Below are 24902 nucleotides of genomic sequence, written 5' to 3' on the forward strand. Positions count from 1 at the left end.
TTTATGTTTATAAGATGGCGTACTGTATAATTGCCGCGGTAAAGGAGAGAAAAACATTGAGGTGCGAAAGTACAAATAACTCGGAGTTTGAGTAAGCTACAGCAAAATCGATTTTCGAGGCTTAGTCCTAGCAATATATTTCCGAGGAAATTGAATTTCGTCCGTTAGCAAGATCTGTGTAAGATGGAAAATGTAATTGCTGATTACACGTGAATTTATTCGTGGTAAAGATCCAATTTTTTGTTGTAATCTCGCGACACATACTTTTTTAGGAATAATTAAGAATTTTTACAATTCTGCGCGATTTTTATATTTTGCCTTTAAATTAGATATTCATGATATTTAAATATATATTTTATAGATCATATATTTACGTAAATTAACATTAATATTGCGAAAAAGAATATAATTTTTTTTATGCGCACATATTCAGACCTATACTCATTTGTTTTGGCTGTCATAATTTTGGCTCACTTCCAAATCTTGTCACCGAGTTAAGATTATCCAAAATTATCTGTGTAAACTTTGTTCTTAAATCTAATCCATAGAACGATGGAAAACAATTAAATATTTGCGATTGTAAATACATACAGGTAATGAGAATTTAATGACTAATTTATATTTACGTGATTAATATTGAACTGCGCGTATTGTCGACGATGAAAATAAGATTTTGATCTTATTTTGCTTCCGATTGAATGAGATTGCCGATTATGCGAGGCGTAAAATCGCGTAAACTAAATAAGGAGCAATTAACAAATGTGCCTCTTGTCGCTTGTCGAAAAACTTTGGTCAAGATTTAAACATAATTTAATGACAGTTTAATGTGTTTGCGCCTTGGCACGATGCGCGAAAAGCGACCAGTTACTGATGGAACCAGGTTTATGACACGCTCGGATAAGCCAGCTGTATATTATAACGGGGCATTTAATATCGATTCCCTCCTCCTCTTCTCTTTCTCTGCCTTTTTTTATACTTTTATTATAATAATATATCCGAGATATATATATATATATATATATATATATATATAAAATATTATATACTTTATTTTTCATCAAAAATAAAGATAAAATAATTCAAACGACGTACGAGAATTTATGAACGCTCTAACATAAAATGTACAATCAATTATAAATTGTCAAGGAAAATTTAAAACGGATGGATTATTGTTTGGTTGTATACATTTGTTATCAAAAACCCACGCGTCGTTAAAACTTCGTAACTGGAACACCTGTCGAATATTCTATGCTGTTCCGGCGTTTTGTTATCGAGAAGTTCTAGCATTCGTAGTTTTAGTAGATTGACGGAACAAGGAGCGTCGTAAAAATAGGAAATAATGACTTACAATATACGATAGTCGGGGAAAATAATGATAACATTGAACACGTGTCAGCGAAAGCTATAAACTCATTAATACTTTAATAGGATGTAAAAATAATAATAATCTGATACGCGCGAACGAGAAAGAAATGATAAATGATATTGCCTGTTTCTATATTTGTCGCTGATTTATTATCTTTCATTATCCGTATTTATCTGTCTTACGATCTCGCTCATTCTTCCTGCATCACTAATGAAATTGCAAACGACGAATGTTTGCTCGGTCAAATTGATTTGATAATTTCGTTCTTGCGTACACACAAAATAAGGAGCAAAAAGCGAGCAATAACGTTTCACGTTATTCTTACGATGTAGCTCGCTTATTCGAATGATAAATCTGTCGAGTATCCGCCAGCGTATAATCCATCATATCTCTCTCCGCAAGAAGTTCCGATGAATTTTGGTGTACGCCATTTCTACAGATTATATTGAATCCGATTAGCCATTGAGATACGGATCTTGAAAAAGCTCAGGCTAATTCGGAGTCACACGCAGCGGCTCAAGCGACAGCGCGCCAGATCTTTACGAAAGCGCGACAGACACGCAGTCGGGGGGTTTCCCCCGACGTCGGGGAACATCCGCAGAGAGACGTCGAACGGTGCAAAAGGTAGACCGGCACGAAGCCGCGAGGAAGAGAGAGAAAGGGAAGCCGCCGCGCAGGCGCCGATCCAATGCTCGTGGAGAACGCTCGACGTCCGCGTGGCGCGAGTTAGAACTTGACTTGGTGCTTTTAGTCTTGGCTCGTCCCTTCGTCCATCCCCGTCCTTACCGGGTGAGAGCCGCCCCACGGGGGCGAACTATTCTCCGAGGGGAGATGTGTGTCTGGACCGGTCGCGGGAAGAAAGACAGCGGCGCCGATTCCGCTCGATTCCGAACCGGCGAATCGTTGACAAGCGATAAAGACCACGCGTTGCTCCCACGTGCCTCCCACGAGTTTGCAGCAGCGAAAGTGAGAGCTCACCGCTCTCGACAAAGTCAATGAAGTCTCTGACGGAATTTCTCGAAGGTTGTCTTTCGCGTAAACATTCGCAAGGTGACGTTTCATGTCAAAGAAATAATAGGAGATAATCTTTCTGCTGAAATATAAAAATATTATCGAGAAAAATCTGAAAAGTGGATATTATCGGATTTCGATCGATGCTCTTGATCGCGACATGTCGCAGAAGATTCTACCCCATCGACAAGCACCCTCGATCGAGACGAACGATGATCGTAGCTCAAAGAAAAGTACTCGCGCTCAGCGTCGATGGCGCATCCTGGCCAGAGCACTGACAGGCTCGCCGGAGCCGATCGGCAGCGAGTCCGACGAGGAGGTGTCGGTGAGGCGATTCACCAGCTTCGGTCTGCTGGAATGCGCGCCGTTGGTGAACGCACCGGCGGACGGCGAGTCCAGCTGGTGCGAGTACTCGGCCCGTCTGGACGGCCGGTCGTACAACGTGCAGATACGTCGAATAAGCAAGTGCTTCACCGCGAGCGAGCTGATCGGCTTCAACAACACCGGCAACGTGTGCGTCTGGCCGTCCGAGGAATGTCTGGCCTACTACTTGCTGAGGAATCGTGGTCTCTGCCGGAACCGTAGCGTCCTCGAACTCGGCGGCGGGATGAGCTGCCTAGCCGGCGTCTTTGTCGCCAAGTATTGCAATCCCAGTGCCGTGACGCTCACGGACGGCAACGTGACCAGCGTCGACAACGTGCGCTGCATCGTCGCCAGGAATGACATGACGCATCTGGTGGAATGCGGCGTCGTGCAGTGGGCCCAGGCCGCCAAGGCCCTCAGACAGGCGGCGGTCAATGGTAATCGGGTTAAGGTGAATGTCCACTTTCGAGATATCTCTCTCTTTTTCTCTCTCTCTCTCTCTCTCCTTTCGAATTAGTCTGGAATTACTTTCGAAACTGTGAGCGCGCGATTAAAATAGCACGTGCTTAGACCACGAGATCGGCAAACAGGCGAGAATCAATGAGAATTGCATTAGGAATTTTCAAACTTTATTTCGAGGCGATACTCGATAGACCGTAGATACTTTCTTTAATTTTCCGATAAATTTGATAATTTATGTATCTATAAAACTTTTTTCTCTTTTATCGATTCTGTCTCTTCTAATCGTGGATGGTGCGCGATATTTTCCTTTTAAATTATCATAAATATTAATTCAACATCTTTATTTTCTCAATATGAAACGTGTTTTCATTGCTTCTCGATAAGCCGTATTCCATCAGATTGCTGTGAACAGAGGGCCGCGAGTGCGTAATAAAACACGTGTGGAAAAAGCATATTCTCAAAGCAACATCGGAGCGATATTGAAGCTTGATAGGAATACTGCAGCAGTAGCGCGTGCGGTCGCACAAAGAAGCCGGAAATTAAATATTGAGGATATTAATGAAAAGAATATTTTTTTAGCTTTTACGTTTTTTTAGCATTACGTGACTTAAGCCTGTGTTAGAATTTATGTTCAATAAAAATCCAATCGCGTCGTTAACCAAGAGTAGTAGAGAATAAATTAATAATTATCATAAACTATAATAAGAAATATATATTGCGGCTCGATATTTTTTATATAAAACGCATACTCTTTTTTTATTTTATTTTTTGATTTTTGATTTTTCAAATTTTAAGTAACGTGTACGGATTTTGGGAATGTATCATAGATATGCGAAAAAGCGTTTGCATTTGTATGAGTTCCGAGAATCTGCAAGTGACATTGAGATTTGAAGGGTCAACATTGCTAATCGCGACCGCCAGAATTCAGCGCGGTCGTCGGTTCCACGGTCGAATAACGCGTCTCGTAAACTCCCAAGTTCAACGTGATCCGCATCGGTGATGAGGACGATGAGTTCGCTAACCAACGGATCGTCGATACGCCTGGTTTCGCGATTGCACGCCTCTCGTCATCAATGAATCATCGCGGTCATCGCGAGTCGATGAATAGAAAAATTGAAGTCTTATGCCGTAATAAAGTAATCGGGAATCGCGATTCTAGAACATATGGCGATTTGCGATCTCGCGACGACGAGTAGTCCGTTATTTTTATAGAACACGAAGAAGCTTCCTCGGAAAAATTTAAAGACACAAGAGAGATTCCGACAATTTGATAAAATGATAAGGTGGAGTAAATTTTTTTAACTTATGACATCTCTATGAAATATATCGTGGAATAAGCACGTGCAAATAAAATATGTTTTGCGAAGCACGTGCTAGAATCATAGGGTCACGTAACAAAGACACTACTATCATTGCATATTTCGAAATACGTCATGATTTCATAATATGTTTGTCACTCAATTTATCTAGAGGATATCTTTGAAAACATATATGGAAAGGGAACTAACAATAAGACCTATCTTTAATACAAATTTGAGTTGTTCTTCTAAATTTATCTTGGATAAAAATTTAATTCACATTTTCAAATGATAAATTAATATTGGAAATTGATTTTTTATTGTAGAAGCTTTCTGTTCTAGATTAAATATTCAATATACATTTATTTTTGCTATGTATTTTTTATGTAAAATATTTATGATACTGTTTTATAATATCGCTTTATTTTATTAAATTTTTATATCGCATATGCTTAAAAAGGTAAAAAAACGTAGGTAGAAAATATGTATTTCGTACGTACATATGTATCCTCCTTTCTCGGTATAAATGTACCTACATGGAAGTGTAGAATCCCCGCATGATCATTGTGATACTCGGGTCGGATATATGGACGCACTATTCGGACATTTCCGGCTAAATCTTAGCTCCATTTCCGGTAGCCTCCATAATGTAGCCTCTGCGTTCTTCCGGTAGCTCGTAACGTTCCGCGCAATCTTTTTCGTGGGAAATTTCCGCTTGCCCGGGATCGAGCAGGATTGTGCACCGTCGAAACAAAATCGAAGATCGAACGATTGACCAAGATTAATTGCAAAAACGATATTCGTCTTCACTCGTCTATCTGCCCTATCTTCGAATTTATCTGAAAAATCTGACGTTGAACTATTGAACGTTTTTTCAACGTATCTGACATTTGCGATTGGTTTCTCAATTTCTTCTTTTTGCAATTTGTTTATTAAAGACCATATGTGAGATTTAATTTGATTCATTTGATTTTCATTATTTTGTTGGCAAATTTAATTATTTTTTTGATCGAGTTAGAATTATATAAAATATATCGCGGATAAGTCCATATTTTTCAGTTATATCCGAATTTTCTCGAATCCTTCTTTACGCGAGAGAGAAACATCTTTCGTACAATAGATTACTTCTTTCGCAATAAAGTACAAAAAAAAGAAATACGTTATTCTTTCACAATATTTTAGATATTTATAATATTGTCTTCAAATTATAAGAAATAACAATTCTTATAATTAACTTTTTTGATTTTAATGAGATTTCAAAGATATTAAAGTTATTAAAAAAAAAAATTATTTCAAAAGTCTTGAAAAGTTGTTTTACTCCTTTAAAATCGTTTTTTATCCGCTACGGAAAATAATTATAAGTTTTATTCGAGTCATATCTTACATTAATACAAAGTTTCCACTTTCCTACGAGTTTGCCAAACTCTTTTTGTAAGTACTTTGCAAATGCACGTGGCGAATCTTATTCTACAGATTTTATTCGATTTCGATGGAAGCGATACTCGTATTCTGATTTGAATCGGCATTCTCGCATACACGCGTAATAGGCTTGATCCCATTTTTAGCGCTGGACTGAAATCCGGATTCTCGATTGTGATTTTTCGATGTAGACGCGGACGATCGTCGGCGACGAGCAACTGCCTTCGGGTTTTTACGACGTGATTCTGAGCGCAGATTGTCTCTTCTTCGACGACGTCCGATTGGACCTGGTGGAGACGATCTACGGCTGGCTGGCCGACGACGGGGTCGCTCTAGTGATGGCGCCCAGACGCGGCACGACATTCCAGAAGTTTGCCGAGGCGTCGATCAAACGCGGTTTCATAGCGCGACAGACGGAATTGTACGACGATACGGTATGGTCGCGGCATCTGGAACTGCTGGAAAACAATCCGGAATACTGTCCAGATCTGCACTATCCGGTATTATTAGAGCTCACGAAGCAGAAGAAGACTCCGCCCGGATGATCGAGCTCTATCGACGACGACGAGGACAACCAGCCGGACGGGAGTCTCGGCGAGGAATGAAAATGCGTTCGCTAATATGTTTTTTTTTTATACGAATCTTGTTCGCGCACATAGAATTAAGTGAAAAGATTGAATATATCGCGTGAAGAGAGAACACATTCATCATATAATAAAACATAAAAGTGCATATAAGTCTGCCTCCATGTCGTCTGACAATGTCAAGGCCGGTTTTTTATTAGTCATCTGACGAAACGTTTAGTGCTCGCATGCACTCGCGGATCGATCTTCTGCTGGTACGCATCGTTCCGCATCGTCGCCGTTATCGGAAAAGTTCTGTAAGGAAGATTTTCCGTGCGAGAATCAAGCTTAAACCAATACTCGACCTATTCCTCGTTAATTGACCCATGAGTGTTTGCGGTAGATGTCCGATATTTTATAGATAAATGCGTATATAGTTGGAAGTGCAAATATATCAAAATTGTATTTGTGCTTTCAAAACATCTGATTTATTTATTTGCACTCAATCGCACAATAATTAATTTAGCAGAGATATTTATTTTTATTCAATGTGTATTTTATAGCGCGGAGATATTTACGAATACATATTAATTGCCGTGTGATATAACGAACTATAATCCTTCGCTTTAAATTAATCCAAAATATTGCGAGAGGCCCGCAGATATTATTCTCGTAGCGGGTGAGACTTTTGGTATCATTTTACGCATATATAGGGAAACAGAAGACGAGTACTAATGGCAAGTGGAAATTTTCGATTGATTGAATATTCTTATGAGGCAGAAAAAAGTTTAGATTTTAAAAATGTAGAATTTACGATTATATCTTTAAAATATATTTATATCGTGGCGATGAAGATTATATTATAAAATAGAGCCAGAAATTGGTCAAAGTAGCCGAAGATTAAATAATATCAGGGATATTAAATCAGTAACATATAAGTAACATATATTAATCTTCTAATAATAAAGTATATTTATAAATTACTTATAAATATCTCAAAATAGAAATCATCTTGTCTATTATATCTTATAATATTTTTCATCCGGGGTTGAAATGTGACTCTTAATAGGGAGACTCTTTTTAGACGTACCTGATTTTATATCGAATTGAGAATAGGAACACCGGAAAGACGATTGAGTCTCGAACTCTGTGTCAGAGAGTGTCATTTATAATATGGCAATGCGATATCGGCAATTTTATTAATCATTTTATTAATCATTAAGATTTCAATTCTAAATAAATGGTTTGAGATACTTCTCGAGTTCCTCATTCTTTGCAGTTGACAGGACCAATCGTGTTTAGATACAACTGAATTATAATTGATAGATTGTATTGTTCCCACAGTGTATTCTATTAATTGCGTCAAAAGACATTTCCGTATTCTTGGATAAAGAAAAAAAGTATCAATATTATCAATTAAGAATTAACGCTTTTTGGGTCCAAAAATAAAGCGAAGCCGGGCAGAAGTAGAATATTGACGATTGCCAATTCAGCGATATAGACGCTGGAACCAAACGTAAATAAAATATTAGTTATTAGGCTTGTTACAGGTATAGTGTATGTAGATACAGGTATAGATCGTTATAATCGAAACAATGTAATTGCAGGATAATTTTAAGCAAACTTGTAAAAGAGCGATTCTTATAGAGGTCGATTTTATCTTGGTTACATTGTACGTATATTGTGTAATGGTTTATTTATTTATTTATTAAGAGATTCTCATATGTATAACTTTGTGACAAAAGAATTCTCAAGTATTTCTTAAGTATATCGCGCGTTCTAAAAAAAGAAAAAAAAAAAAAAAAAACATTTTACCTCAAAGGACCAATTTATACGTATACATAGTTAAAGATCTAGTCAACAGGATTGCCAAACTCCCATTCACACGTGATACCTCCTTACGTCTTAATATTCGTAAAATTTCTCTCTACTCGTGTAAAAATAGAATTGTTATTAATAAGAACAATTAAATTATTACATCACGGAATAAAAAGCTAATTTCATGAAAAAATCGATCACATTTTTTTCTAACGTCCGATCGTCTTTTTCCAATCATCTTTTAGAAATTTAGAAATTAAAATTGCTATAAGTCGACATTTTTTCATTATTATTAATTTACGTAACTAAATGGAGAATTTATGGAATCTTCGTAGTTCGCGAGAGAGTCATTTATATACATGTACATATAAAAAAAATCTTTCTAGTAATAAGTTGTTTTCAATTCAGTTATTTGCGTAAAAAATGACGCATTTTTTTTTCTCACACTTACGAAGATAATACAATCGTCACGTTACACTCGCGACGATAAAAACGCCATTGACGAAACTACAACGACGCGATCATGTCAGAATAAATAATACTGTTCGTCGAACACATCCTGCTTTCCTCTGTCTGTCGCGTAATAGCTATATTTGCCCGTCTCGATACCGTCTGTGTAATCGACTATGTACGTAAGTATCCGTCTTCCCTTCCTCTTTCTGCACATTTGCCAGAACCTGACGCAATCATCGCCTGGGTTTGTCTGCTTGATTTCTAGCGTCAAGTTAGATTGAGTCAGGTGTCTCTAAGAAGTTTTTAAAAGGCACGTGTTTTCAGTCTATAGTTTTGACATTTACGTTGCAATTTATGTAACGTATCAGACATCCCAGAATAAAGCAAAATAGCCAATAATAGATCGCATTTTCAAGAGTTACTAATATTTTCCATCGATCGGAATAAAATATTTAGATTTTATTTAATAATTAATAATAATTAAAACTAAATAAAAATATTTCATTTTCTATATTTTTTTAATTTATAATTAAACTCTCAGTATTGGACTGTCAATTATAATAAAATTCCAATTTGACGAAATAAAACGAAGCTAATAATGGAAAAAAAATTTTACTGGGTTATATATAATATAATTGTACAATTATTAATTTCTCTAATAAATACAAAGAGCTCAATTTGCAAGTTTGATCTGATTTAAAGATTACAGCTGAAATATAAAAATGGAAATCCTGATAAATGATTGCGATTAGCAACTGTGTTTCGTAACGAATGATACAACAGAATATAAATTGCTCAGGAAAACAAAATCAATCTTAAGAAGGCGTCGAGTATAATACCGTTCGTTAATTTATTTTGTTATCTGCAAGATGTGTTATATATATATGTTATATTTCGTTTCGGCTTAACATGTTATTTTGTGAAATGTACGATATGAAGTTATAAATTCCGTCGCTCTAAATTTGGTGAAATCAACAAATTACACAGAATTCATCTCGTCAAATTATATCTTTACATTTACTGCTTATTTTAGAACTGTTTTAATACTTGTCGGAGACGAGAAGATATCTTCAAACAAGAGCACAATTTGCAGTCCTCGTGACTATATTTGCGTTATAAGTCACATATTTTTTAAAAGTATGCAGATATTTGAACAAGTTATTTCATTTAAATGTCTCTCAAAACAGATGTCAATTGAGGCATATCATTATCGATACATAATGAGCAGGTGCGATATTAAGACGCTATTGTCATGTAACTGATATTCAATCATGATTAATGGCGATATAATACCTTAGGGTCGATGCATATTATTTTTAGGTCCGAACGTTTCATGTTGTCACGCATTCGTAATTATTTTCACAACCGTGGTAGAGCTATAAAAAGGGAGAACACGCGGCAGCGATTCGTTTATATAATTAGATACTTTTTCTGCGGCGCGGCCTCATTAAAATCAGTGTAACTAAGTGCATGCGTCCAGGTTGATCGATTGCGGTAAGTAAATTTCCATTGCGTCCACACAAAAACGTGGCTTCCACGCCCCGCTGAGAATAGATTTTTAGCCTGGCTAGAGATTTTAAAGTACGTAAGTGCATTCGCCACCCAAGTGCATCGCTCATCAAAGGAAACAGCTGATCAGGATCGAACATTAAAGAGCTTCTTATAAGCGTTCGACAAAAACCCCAGAATGTATTAATCGCACTGTCATCAGCTAATATTCGCCATATTTAATCGCACATTTAGCGACAGTGATTATTTAATTAAAACGGAAGGAATATTTCAATTATCACGTTACTATCAATTTAGCGCAAAAGAATTTTGAGTTATATATTACGTAAAAATTTTTCTAAAGAGATTCATGGATGAAATTATGTGTGGAAAAATCAGTTTCAAAATAACTAATAATTGCTTTTCGAACAATAATCAATAGAGTGTGTGCTGTTAACAAATATTACATTAAAATATTTTTCGTATACAACCATGTAATGTAATGTGTATGCTTTATAAATTTTAAATTTCTTTAAGAAGAGTGTTGACTCACGGAATTGTGTTTTACTGAAACAGTAGTTGGCTCATCTTTACGCGCCGTAGCCTCGATTCATTAAATAGCTAAGATACCATCTGAAAATTCGAAACCAGAGGTGTGAAAATATAACGTGAGGATTATTAACATGTGCAATGGGATATCGCGAGAAGATCTCTGTAAGGAGGTCAAAACGTCTATAGGGAAAATGCAACGACTCCGTCGCGAGCTCGTTAAGAGGGGCCGTTTTATTGGACACACAACGACGATCAGATTTCTTTTTTTCTCGCACGACGCGATGCAAATAATACAAACTTACGTTTGCAGCCATCGTCGCGTGTTCGCATAATTTCCAACATAAATTTCCCTCTACAAAACTTTTCCGCCGGTATCTTCGCGCTTGGCACTGCAATGTTAAACAATCGTTCGGTTGTTTTACGGCCGACAGATTCGGCCGAAGTAATGGCTCTGTCTACGGCTTTATATATTTTACGAAGCACATCAATATACTGTGATCATCCTCTATCTTATATTGTACTTCTTTTGTAAAAATAAAGATTTATTAATAAATCTCTCAATTTTATATTGTATTTTTATGCAATAATCTTAAATTTAAGACTATGCTTTAAAATAAAAGCGAAATTAAATTGAACATTATCTTTGTTTATTAATTTTAGATTTATGTCTTTCTCTTTTTCTTTTATTTATATTATTTTAATAATTAAAATATCTTAAGTAAGCGCTCATAGAGCCAATTTAAAAAAATGAAAAGTGTCACATTATAGCAATAATTATTTTAAATTACTAGAATATCAGTATTTCTTTTAACCGTTTATATATCTAAAATGGAGCGATGATAATTCATGGAAAATATAATTTATGATTGACAACAAGCAACGCCAATATTTATTAGTCAGATGGGCGCTAATGGATCCAAAACATAAGTAAAACAATCGCAGTTTTCCACGTTTCGGGATATTGGAGAAAAAAAAAACGGAACTTGACTAGCGGAATTGAACGGCGTCACGACGTGATATAACGTGCCTGCCACGTGTTAATAATATTTATTTCGACATCGAACCTCCATTTAAACACCCGTGTAACATGTATAAACGCAACGTCGAGAAATACTCCAAAAATAACACGGCATGGCCCTTCGACGAACTGCTGCCGATTATTTTACGACCGTCTTTGTTTCGTCTCGTAGCCGAGACTAATTGGACGGCTTTTATATAAAAGGAGCCCCAAGTGTGTGTTGATTTGTATTTTTTTTTTTTTTAGTGTCGGGGAAGTTTGTATTATTAAAACTTTAGTTCTTTCCCTTAATGACGAAAATTACAAACTTGCGACAAATGACCGCGTCCCCATCGAGTTACATGAAATAAAAAATTCGAGTTTAGACTCGCGATAGAATTTAATTAAAAGGTTATTCGTCGTGTTGGCTCTATCTAGAAATTTATTATCGTATATACAGTTAAGTCGCTATAAGAGGTCGCTATAAATGTCGCTATCGTTTCGTCCACCGTTTCCCGGGCGCATCGTCCTATGGCGCAGTTTACAATTTCGGGATAAAATCGTTTTCCACCTTTCCCCCGTCCCCCTCGAGTGTCTCTTATCTCGCTCGAATTATCCGCCATTACAGTAAATTCCTTTGCCACGCACGTGGGAATTCCAGAACGTCGCAGGACATTGGATAAACCGCCTAGCTCATTCCCGTTGAGATCGCAATTTATACGGATATGAAATTACGCTCACTGACGATTTCGCGAAAAAGTGGAGTAACCGATCAACTGAATTTGCATACTAAAATTACGTTACGCCATTCGGACTGTAATTTGTAAAAAAAAAAAAAATAACGTTATCCGATTTTACGCGAATGAATTTTTCTGCCTCGTTTTTTCAAAAGAAAAAGATGTTTTATATAATAGCGGTTTGCAGTGAAATAATAGCGAATGCTGTGTTTCTCAATTAATAAAGTGTGATGTTGAAATTATTGTCTTTTTTATTTAAATCTAATTGACAAGTGTTCCGAAGAACTGACTTGGCAGTTGTCCTGATTTTTCGATACATTTTTTGCTCAATTTCCTTCATCATTTTTCTCGATTTTCGACTATTTTTTTAGCGATTATTCCGCATAATTATTGCCATTGTCTTAACTGTCTGATCAATTATTCGTAATTTCGGACGTTTTCAATTCTTCGCGCCGAGTAATTTCCGACGAGTGTATTCGTCATTGTTTGCATTGTTACGACCTATAAACCTACATATCGACAGAACGCGATTGCGCGGGACGTTAAGTGACGTTGATTGTTATCAATGAATGCGCGATGATGCTCGTCGACGACATACATTATCCTGATATATCGTTTATCATTGCTTGCGGATTTAATATTTACGTGCGCTACATATATGCACGCAAATTATCTACGAAGCACGGGGGGATGCACATAAACGCATTTCAACAATACAATCTTGCATGAAAATGGAAGGCATTTTTATATCGCAATTTAATTTTTCTTTTTTTTTTCTCTTCTGCGATATCTTTAATTATACACATATTTTTTTTAATTGTCATATTTTTTTAAAATAATAAAGCGTAAAAAGTCTTATAAATATATATTTTTTTTCTATATAATCAGACATGATTATGAATGCAAATTATTTTAAATTTTAAATAGGACCCAATGTATGGAACTTTAATCGTTTTCGAGACTGACTTAATCGAATAATTTATCCGAATTGTTGAGAAGTTTCCCTCGTTCTTATTAAATTAGGCAGAAATCGAGGTTCGAAAGCCCTTCATTTCTTTTGTGCTTCATCCCGATTGAGATTCATGGATTCTAACGGACATTCTATGTCTAACCGAGTCACTTGCTTCTGACAAGTAGCGATGATATATAAAGATATTTATATGTCGTAAGTGCTCTCCTCTCTCTCTCTCTCTCTCTTTCCTTCTTCCCATGAAAAAAATTCCGAAGAACAAAGGCACCGAATGAAAAGCCGGGTGTGGAAACGACAGTGCAGTTCGTGCACGTACGCCGCGATATATATGATACAGGACATATAAAAAAAACATCATGAATTTTCTCTCATTTATAAATCATTATCGAAGTCAGAATCTATTTGCTAGAAAATTTAGCATCTTTTATTTCACTCTGAAAAATAAATAAGCGCAAGTTTCTTCTATCGAAATTTATTAAAGAAATTATATAGATGATAGTATAACTTTATTATCTATTTATATATCTGAGAAAAAAAATATGAACTGATACAATTGTTATATATTTATATTTAACTTGTCGAGTCAAAATATGCATTTTTATACATCCTATATTGCTGCCATATACACAATCGCATAATAATAAATGATATTGATATAATAAGATGGACAACATCAAGGTGGACATCATTCTTACATTGTATAATTTATCGATTTCTATACGAAGCTTTACATGAAGCTTTTTTTAACAATGCCTCACAGCGATGCACGCGTTATGCGTATCAGGTACACGTTCAGGTATGCGCATATAATTACGTGAAAATGTTTAATTAATTCTTTTTAAAAATACATACAGAAAAATGAAATTTTAATTCTAGTAAAATAGTATAATACGTACACAAAACACACAGGGGAAATTATTTATATACATGTAACAAAAAAATAAAATGTTTATCCAATCTTTTCGCATATGCTTTATACAATTTCGACATACATAATATATTTGCGATAATGATAACAAATTAATTCCGATGTTGATCGAGGTCATTTTTGCAGTTTATAGTTGTGCATCGGCGCACTTTGCAAAGAGAAATAGGAAACTGTTTACTATCGAACGCGACAAAATTAGAACAATGCGGACCATCGTTTTTACTGTAACCATGATATACTGCGTCGTTTAGTAGCAACAATTGTTCTGCCAACATTGTGTCGTTTGGTAAATTTTCCTTACGAAATCGTACGAAAATAACATATTTTATATTTTACCCGCAAGTCAATCCGTGAAATCCGCAGCCATATCGTTAATTGATTAATGCAAACATTTTTTTAATGCGAAACTCACGTGAAATTATAATCTCCGTACGTTTTATTTTACTTTACATTTTATTTTACTAATTAACATAAATTATTTTAGAGAAGAAAGAGAAAAAAAGAATAGAAAATCTGTATGTATCATGATAATAAGTTCGCATAACGGATATCAAGTAAAGCTGTGAAAGATGAATTTTACTCGTTATATGTTAATTTAAAATTTTAAAAAATTTAATATTCTTTTGTTGTGCAAGTTAGTATACCTTCTTAAGGCTCAGAGGATTAAACGCAATGTAGCAGGATGAGTTACCTTTACGCACAAAAACTTTTAATCTACTTTAATCTTTAGTTCTGACGTCTATAAGAGATCAAGTTTCCCTTCTTTTTCGCCCGATGTTTAACCCCTTGACATACAATGATGTCTGAGAGACGTCATTCATTTTATGTGCCATTGTAGACTTTGACGTCTCCGAGACGTCAAAAACTGTCTTCGGCGAACATCGCGTTTCACACATTACAGAATTATTAAATTATTATTTTATAGTATTACTTAATTATTGTACATTATCAGTATATATCAATCATATTGAAAGTTATGTAAATTTGAAAATAAAACGTTCTGTTTCTAAGCTTATACATGAGTGTCCAGTTGAGCAAAATTAAATGATATTCTTTGGACGCGTCGACGCGCATTTTATTTGTATGTCAAGGGGTTAATTTATGAAATGTCGCTTGTAAATTTCGAACATGAAAAAGTACGATTAAGGATTAAAATGTTCCTTTATTCATGAGCTTTTGCTCGATCTGTGTCATAACTGTGACAATGATTTATCGTTGTGATTTATGGAAATAAATATTCATAATAGTTTTTTAATGAAAATTTGGAAAATGAATGTGCTCTGGCGTTTTCGAAAAATTAGCTACGCTAAATTGTACCGATACGTGTTAAAAGAATACAAAAGAAAGCATTTTTATGCGTGAGACGATTTATATTTTTATTTACATATTTGTCGTACGATCTATTACAAAAAAAAATTTTGTAAAAATTTAAATTTATATAATCTGGATAAATACAGATTTCGCGAAATACATTTTGCCATATATGTAGAACAAAAACTTAAACTCATCGAAATAATACCCCCCCGAATTTAGTTATATAAAAGACATCTAAGTACCTGAATCAATATATTTATTTATCAAACATTATTTGATGATCATAAAGCAATAAATATTTCTTCCAATTCATCAAGCCACATTTCTCAGAACTATAATTTACGATCACGCTACAATGTAATAAAATTGAAACTTTTGAGTAGTATATCCTTCGGTCTCTAATGAACTATAAATTTTCGGGAACCTTGATCTCAACGAGCATTCTGAAATTCATGTCTAACAAGAGGCGAAGAGGAGGGTTAAAACGGGTAACGCGAAGAGTGATTTCGAAACGTAAACCTGTCGAAAATATCTGGATGTACGACAGCGGGCAAACGCCGAAGCGTCGAACGTTAACTAGCTGCCAAAGCAAACAGCAGTGGACCAACACGATCCCGGGATTCGTGAACGTGTTTTCAATTTTTAACACCAACGAGATTCACCATGTCTGTGGACTTTATTTGTTTAGATTTGATTTCAGTATAATATTACTTAGCGCTAGCTTTGATTTAATAATTATTTTATATAGTTGTATATCACAAATAAGATTTAATATCTAGCGGCGCAAAATATCATTTATTAATCATCTTTATTTTATCAATCATTTTTTGAATTTTTTTATTTTCGTCAATTCAGGTTATCTCTCATTTTCGGTATTAAAACTTTATTCAAAAAATGTTTTGTAAATGTAAATGAAATAGTAATATATAATGTCAAAATAATATTAAAATATATATAATGTTAAAATAATGTTTTACGCAATTTACGCATCTCTTTGAATTACTCTCGGGTATCACTTTGCAAAATGAGAAAATAAAATATAGTTTTTACTCGTTAGAATTTATACATAAAATTCGATAACGATGGCGCATGGCGAAATTTATAGGGGTTTTATTCGGGAGAATTGCTTTTTTTTTTGCAGCACCGATCATGTCATTTGCATAATGTACGTGGTGCTATCGCGCTCTGAATTTCACGACGTTTTTTGATAGTACGAAATTCGCCTTCAAGCCATAAGCACAATCATAAGTGGATTTCGCAGCCTTACCCAGCATTACCAAGAACTAGTTTTTCTTCGTGCGAAAACTCGCATGGTCTAACGTACAATCGCAAGAAAACGCGATTTATCTTCTCGCCGATTGTTTCGGAGCCGACATTGTTCACTTGGAAGTAACTAAGCAGTTAAGCAAGTTCCATTTATTTCTTGCGCCGATTTATCTCTCAAGACGCATAGGGTCCGAAAAAAAAATCGCGTCCTGTGATAATGTCATTCTTATATCGGATATATTTTGGAATATGTGATTTTCGATATCGCTAATTACAAGATGATATATCGGTCGCTTTAAATATTGTATATCGATTTATGCTTTTTTTATTTGACATTATTATTATTACTTTCGCGATATTTATATCATCGGAAAAGAACAAGCTATTGTTCCGAGCTATAAGTTCCGAGCTATTCTAAAGTCAATTACACTTTGTCAGTTCATCTATAAACGAAGAACAGCGTCGCATAAAAATAACTATGCGCATAATGGCCGTAAATGTGCATCGCAGCGGCCGAATCAAGGGCACAATCTCGGCATTGTCGGCAACCAACGGCATGTATAAACGCGAGCACGTGAATAGCATCGGATGTAAAATCATTGTTTTCGTCTGATAAATCCGAGCGATGCTTCGTCCAAATTGTTGTTGGCCAAGGTGTAATCGCCAATAAATTCACTTTAACGCAATTTCCGACAAGAATATGTGTAAATCTCAGATTTTATTTAGAAATTACATCGTATTGTCTTTACAATATTATTCATCTATATGTGATATCTCATTTGCATCTTATAAGAAAAATAACAAATATCAAGGTGACAAAACTTGTCAACTTTATTATTTGACGTAATGTAATAGTCTCTGATTTATTCGACAAAAACATGCGCGATTTGAAAAGGGTAAAGTGAGATTGGGGTGGAAATATGCAATGTTTACGTTGAATATACGCGGCTTTATTCTGATGTAATGCTAAGGAAGCGAGGATGCAACGAATGTGGGAGAAGATGTTGGCGAATCCTCCATTGTCGTGTATTTGTGGTTGTTTGGCCGCCTCGAATAATGACGCGATTCTTCGAAGGGGCGCGGAATCGCGTCGGGAAATCGCGCACACAACTGTCCCGACCGACCGCCACTATTAATAATAGCTCGTATTAATAGTGACTCGCAGCGCTCTATGTATAGACAGTATGTAGAACTAGACTTGCCTCGTTATCCGCAAACTGCTTATGGACGCGCGTCATTAGCGTACTTTGTGGACACCGTGCTGAGATACATATAACAAGATCTCTAGCTATACTGTTGCAGGCAATAACAATTTCGTTCTCTGTGAGACGTTGAATTTGATACGGTTTATCTAACCGAGATTATCGTGGATAGAGGTGCCATAATAAAATTTTCAGATTTAGAATTTAAATAGCCCGGATATTTTGCTTGCAATCCCAGACGTTTTCAATTATATTTAGAGTAAAATGAATAAATTAAACACGTTTTTAATTTGGAATGGTTGATAACTTCAATTATATTGAAATGATTGAACATAATGTGGTTAATTAAATCTAAAAAGCAAAATATTTATGAATTTCTTTAAACCCCGGACATCCCCGGACGCTCTAAAAAAGAGGACGGTAACGCTAGTCGCGGAGCATCTTTTAATAAAATAAATTGGTAAGGCGCAGAGAGATTGTGGTTTCGTCTCTCAACGTGAGAATTATAATTAGACTTTTCGTATTAAGAGAGCTAAGCGTCTCTAAAATATCGAGAGATTAATACTGGTCTGTTATATCAAAAATATATGTTACATAATTTTATAAATAACGAGGCGATTTTTTAACGACCACACATTCATCATACATCGCACGACGAAATTTATGCCGATAAATTCCGAATGTGCGTTTTGACAATCATTGATTTATATCCGTTGAACGCAATCTGGGAACCTGTTGCGCCGCAACAATGCACGCAGCCACATCCGCACAAAAGCGGATTTACGGTGACACGTTTGACAGCCGCTGCGCATATATACATACACATCAGTCCAAGTTATGCTACGGCGTGCACGTGAAAGCAACGATGCATGATAGATGTGATAAACCGTCAGCTCTCGAGGGATGACGGAGGATCGCCAAAGGAGGGATATTCCTACGTTGGAAATCGGCCAATGGCCGTGTACCTTGAAACCTTATGTATTGATCTTGCCTAATTTCGTTCTAACGTCTTGCCCTAATTCATCTGCGGTGTGATTATTTCATGCGATGTTGTGCCACATGTTTGGAATCGCTCATTAAGATCGCTGGTCTAAGTTACAGACTGTTGTAATGTCAAAGATCACTGAGAAAATAAAGACAACAATATGAGTATAGCAAAGATATAAAAAAGGAAAGATAGTATGAAAAAGAAGATAATCTCGCGAAATTATCGTATTGTCATAAATTTATTTTATAGGATACAAATTTTAAAACGCATATCTGAGAGGAATGGCGAGAAAAAAATTAAATCGATTATATATTTTTTTTGTTTATATTAATAATACAACAATTTTATACAACATCTGCGCTTTATACAGTTTGTATTTTTTTGATAGATAATTAGATATATTATTTAGATTCAATTGCTGTTAGAGAACCGAGAACAATGTTGTGTAGCGAAACACTATAATCGATTTATGCTTCAGGGATTAATCCACCTTTGAATTATTTACAATAATTTGATGAATGTTTATTATTGGCCTATCTTAGGCAAATTTGTTTATCTGGTACAAATATTAAAATTTATCATAGCATGATGTGACTTATTTTACTTACACATTTCAGAAAAATTATCATTAATCTCCTTGTATTAATACAGTCATTATTTTAGGATACATTTAAGATCAAGTTTTAATCAAATTTTTTTGTAATTTTATATTATAATTGTCATTTATGAAGATTTTGACAATCGGTGAAGGAATTGTATTGTTACTTTTAAAAGTAAACGTAAAGAAGTTTTCATTTTTTGATAAGAGAGAAGAATAGCAGAATATAAAAGTTTTTTTTTTTTTAAATCAGTGATTATTATCTGCGTTTAATCTTGATGCTGTTTTCATTACATTGTTTTATTACAGTTGAATTAAATCGGCATAAAATACCAGTTAGAAAACATCGATAAAATGTTAATAGAGCGCATCGCAAGGAATACTTATAATAGAAAACGAATGCCTTCGAGATACGTTTATTGTCAAAGCGAATTTCTGCGGCAAAATCTTTTGACATAGCAACAGGTTGAAACTTTATTCGTGTGACTCTTCGTCGGGTAATTCGACAGAAAACACAAACGAAGTAAATTAATTCGTTCAGCTACCAAAGATTGATGTTGACGCCAATTAATGAGATCGAGTAATTTCTACCATTTCATTCCATTTCCATTTTTTTTTTTATCGCAAAACATGTGATGCTAAATATTTGCGTGCAGTTGATAAGTTTAGCTTATGTTTTAATTTTTATTTGTCAATTAATTGCATTTATGCAGAAGATATTATTAAGTCGTAATTTTTTATTAACTAAAACTGATAGTTTCAATATTGATATGAATATTGTAGAAAAGGCTTGCAATTTTGATAGTTCTAAATGAAGTTTTCTCTTGGAAATTTTGTAAATTAAAGTTTACATAATTATATATAATAAATATGAATAAAATGCGCTACTGCGAATTTGAGCATGATTAGAATAATTTCCATCTAAAAATATCCGCGTTCGCATCTTGGCAAAATTACGGAGTCATTTTTAACTTTGTTCCCAACCTTCTTCGAGTAATAATTAGACGTAGTTTCTCTTCTAATTGACGGCTTCTAATTGAAGCTCGATTTTCCCAAGAATATGTTTGACGTTTCTTCAACTACGTTCTTTCCGTTGGAATTCATTTGTATGCTGAGTTTGACTGACTGACGATGGTGCAAAAGTTCATTCAAGCAAATATACGAAATGTAACGCGCGCGTGAAGTAAAATCGCGTAAAAGTAAGTAAAATAAAGATTCGAATATTTTCTGGCCAAATTTATAAAAAGAGAAAGGGAGAGAGACAGAAAGAGATTCTTGATGTCTGATATTTTTACCGAAATTTTATCGCACTTTGCTTTTACTTATCTAATTTTTATTATTATATCTTTAATTTATATAAATTACGAAAATAGAATTAAAAAAATGCGAAAAATCTCTAGAAATATATACACATATATATTTCTTCTTCAGTTTCCGTTTATCGCAAATCTCGACGATTTTTCGAACCCCTACCGAGCTCCTCGGGAATCCTTTAGTCGCAACTGAGATGTAATGCGAAGGTCGAGTAACGCTCAAGGCTGCGTAGGTCGGAGACTAATTGCCAACTAATTTGTTCTCATCTCGGTGCGAAGGGGAAAATATTTCTTCTAGACTTCGAGCAACATCATTCGTGTTTTCTCTAACAATTGTTACGAAAACATAGCGCAAATCATACAGCTGAATAATTTATTTCATTAATCGATGCCGACAAAAATAGAACTTTTCAACTATTTCGAATCGTATGTATTTTAATCTCGGGAATATAATACACAAAAATATAATTCTCTCTTATAATTAATGTTGATAAGAACTTCGTAAAATTTTTAGAACTAGTATGAGAAGCTGATTCAAGAACATAGATTGTTATAAGCATGAGAAGAAAATGTCTATATATAACGTATCAAATTCACACACAATTTGACACATTTTGCTGTCATGTCATTTCGTATGATATTTATATGTCCCTCTGATTGTGCGATAACGATTGCAGGGCAGACTATTGGAAGTCCCAAGGCCGCAAGTTCTGCGACTTCTGCAAGTGCTGGATCGCCGATAATAAACCGAGTATCGACTTCCACGAGGGCGGCAAGAAACATAAGGAAAATGTCAGCAAGCGGCTCAAAGAAATTTACAAAAATAGTGCCAAACAGGCGAAGCAGAACAAAAAATTCGAGAATGATCTTAAAAAGATGGAAAATGTATGTTTTTTGATTTGCGTTGTAGATATTGATATTATATAATAATAACATAATCATTATTTTTTTTTTTTAATGATCATAACATAATCGTCCTTTTTTTCATACAGGCGGCAATGGCTGCATACATGAAGGATGTCGAGAATAACACACGAGATATGACTGTTCAAAACATTATTAAAGAGAAAGTGAACAAGATTGAAACGAGAGAAGTATGTTTATACTTTTTTAATATTTAATATTTAATTTTATACGTTTATTACGTTAAGAGAAAAATTAAATTAATAATATTAAATATAAAAAATTAGATCAATATTAGATGTAACGAATATGTTTATGAATTACGCGAAGATAAGAATTGTGTTTCTATTTATTACACAAATACAAGGGAGTCTAATAATCCGAAGTAATATATTTATGTTTGGAAATGTTTTATCTCATATATTTCATATATATATTTCTAGACGCCTCAGAATTTTAATCGCATACCACTAGCTGCTCCGGAGACGATACCGAGATTCAGAAGTAACACTGAACAGGTGAGTAGATTTTCAAATTGATTTTTCTAATTATTTAATGGTTGTAATGATCAAGCAAAAAATGATCAATTATCATTTTTATTAATAAAATCAGAAAAATATTTATTTTATTTGTGAAAAGACTAACTATTCTTGACACACGCATCCATATTTCCTAACAAAACTGGGATGCAATTTATTAATGCCAATATGAATTCCTAGTTTTCACCAAAAGTGGATCCTTGTGATCCGATTTTGTCAAAAACCGCTCCGTCGTTTCCACGAGTCCAGGGCAGCGAGAACAGGACCCCGGGGAAGAGTAAAGCGAATAAGACGAAGGGAAAGGGGAGAAAGGCCCAGGAGGACGATCGTCCGACCGCACCTGTCAGAAAACTGTGGTACGAAGCTCTCAGTCCCGAAGGATACACTTACTATTGGCACATCGAGACGAACGGTGTGTATACTTTTGTCAAACTTTTTTTTATCTTTTTTCTCGTCTACCTCTTGAATATTTGATTCCGTTAGCACTGTATTGATGTCTTGTTCTTTGTCAGTTGTCCTAACATAACAAGGTTTATTATTTAGTTATAAATAAGGGATTATATAACATGAAATTTTTTTATGCATTTGTTTTTTTTCTTTTTTTTTTTTTAATTAAGAATCATACAATTTCTAGATTTACATTTTTTTTTTCCTTCCCAATTTATGTTATAAAATTCTTTTTATACTTATATGTATTTTAGATAATATTATAAACTAAATTTTTAATGCCATTTCAAAATTATATTATTACATCACACTATTAAATCCTGATCCGAGAAATCCTCCTTATCAATTAGCATCATTTGGTATATATTAGAATCGATTTGGGAGCCACCGGAGGAGGGTTATATGACTCTCGCGGAACAAGAAGAGGAGGCGAAAGAGGAAGCGCTCCAGAAGAAGCTTATGGAACAATTGGACAGAGAGGAAGCGATCAAGAAAGCGGATATTCTCGAGGAACAACGGGCCAATCTCGAGAGAGAGAAAATGAGGGAACATATGACACATCCTGCTAGAAATGACGATATCAAAGATGACAACGAAAATACAGGAATAAAGAAGGAGGCGGCCAAAGAGGAACGACCTTACTGGCGAGACTACAGTGTGCCCGAGAGACCACAACCTTATGGATCCTGGCAAGTTGTGGAGACAAAGTAAATATTTGAATCGTTGCATTATTCCGGTCGCTAAGATGAATTAAGACATTTTTTACAGAGATTTATCGCATTTGGCGACAAATCTTTGCTCTTAATTTTCAAGTGCGAATATATAAGATACAGTATTTCTATATTTTTACAATTAAATGCATACTTTCTCAAATCATTAAATTAACAGATATAAAGATACTAGATTTTTTATATTTTTTTATATTTGTGTATGATGATTGAAAATTAAAAAAAAAATGTTTAAACTAAGAATAAGAACTACTATAGAGTTTAAGCTATATTAATTGCTTTATTAATTGATTAATGTACAATATATAGCTGTATCGTTTATTTATTTGTATATTAATGTGCACTTTCATATTCGAAGATAGAACAATTTTACATGGAGAAAAAGATGCGAAAATATTTTATGTTTTAGCAAAAAAAAACCAGTAGATCTCCAATTGCCACAAAAACAAAAGCAGATACAACTACCTATATTTGAGAAGACAGAACCACCGCCTCCGCAGAGGACGTTTAAGGAAAAAACTGTCACACAGATTAATATCAATGATAGTGATGACGAGGATGCATCAACCACTTTTAAGAAAAGAAAAATTGGTAACAAGAATGTGCGTAAAAGAACGACTGATGATTAGCATCAAAATTTTTTTCTGAATATAGTATTCTTGTATATATTTTTATTTAATTGTTAAAAATTTGTTAAACAAACATGGACAATTTGTATGAACAAATATGCAGCTCATAATATTCATGGGTTGGAAATTTACATATAAAAATAATAGATTCTTTATTTATATATACTTGACTGTGCACAGGTATATGTGGATATAAAAAAAATATTATCTTATTTCAGATAGCAAACGTCATTTGATGCCAAAATGTCATTTGACGTCAAAATAACATTATTTGACGTCCAAATAACATCATTTGACATCAAAATTAGATGTGCTTGCTAACTGGAATATAATCTATATATGTATATATGTATATATACATTAATATAATTTCAATTATAAATAAAAAGTCTAATTTTCCATTTTATATAAAAATTTTATTTTCCTATTTTATTAACATTATTTTTATTAAAATTAATTAATTAATATTTTTAATATAATAATTGATACATTTGCATGTCTGAGAGATCTAATTAATATAATAAGAATAATTATATCAATGGGATGTGTG

The 24902-nt window shown here is 34.4% G+C and overlaps 2 protein-coding genes across 3 annotated transcripts in view; both read left to right on the plus strand.

Annotated features, from left to right (window-relative positions):
* The window catches only part of LOC126851055 (WW domain-binding protein 4), a 31438-nt gene extending 6560 nt beyond the window's left edge, over positions 1–24878 (plus strand). Inside the window, exons 4-9 of one of the 2 annotated variants that reach the window (XM_050594629.1) lie at positions 21784–21991; positions 22099–22200; positions 22453–22527; positions 22729–22960; positions 23366–23702; positions 24133–24878. In XM_050594629.1, coding sequence (XP_050450586.1) covers positions 21784–21991; positions 22099–22200; positions 22453–22527; positions 22729–22960; positions 23366–23702; positions 24133–24352 — 1174 coding nt within the window. In that variant the 3' untranslated portion in view covers positions 24353–24878. The remainder of the gene's footprint in view (positions 1–21783; positions 21992–22098; positions 22201–22452; positions 22528–22728; positions 22961–23365; positions 23703–24132) is intronic. The other variant, XM_050594627.1, reaches the window with a different exon arrangement.
* LOC126851060 (calmodulin-lysine N-methyltransferase) lies at positions 2013–8493 on the plus strand. Its single transcript, XM_050594638.1, has 2 exons — positions 2013–3191; positions 6111–8493. The coding sequence occupies exons 1-2, from the start codon at positions 2538–2540 to the stop codon at positions 6462–6464; spliced, it is 1008 nt and encodes a 335-aa protein (XP_050450595.1). The 5' UTR covers positions 2013–2537; the 3' UTR covers positions 6465–8493.
* Positions 24879–24902: the final 24 nt, after the last annotated feature.

The sequence above is a fragment of the Cataglyphis hispanica genome, chromosome 7, assembly GCF_021464435.1.
Source record: "Cataglyphis hispanica isolate Lineage 1 chromosome 7, ULB_Chis1_1.0, whole genome shotgun sequence".
In the NCBI taxonomy this organism is placed as follows: domain Eukaryota; kingdom Metazoa; phylum Arthropoda; class Insecta; order Hymenoptera; family Formicidae; genus Cataglyphis; species Cataglyphis hispanica.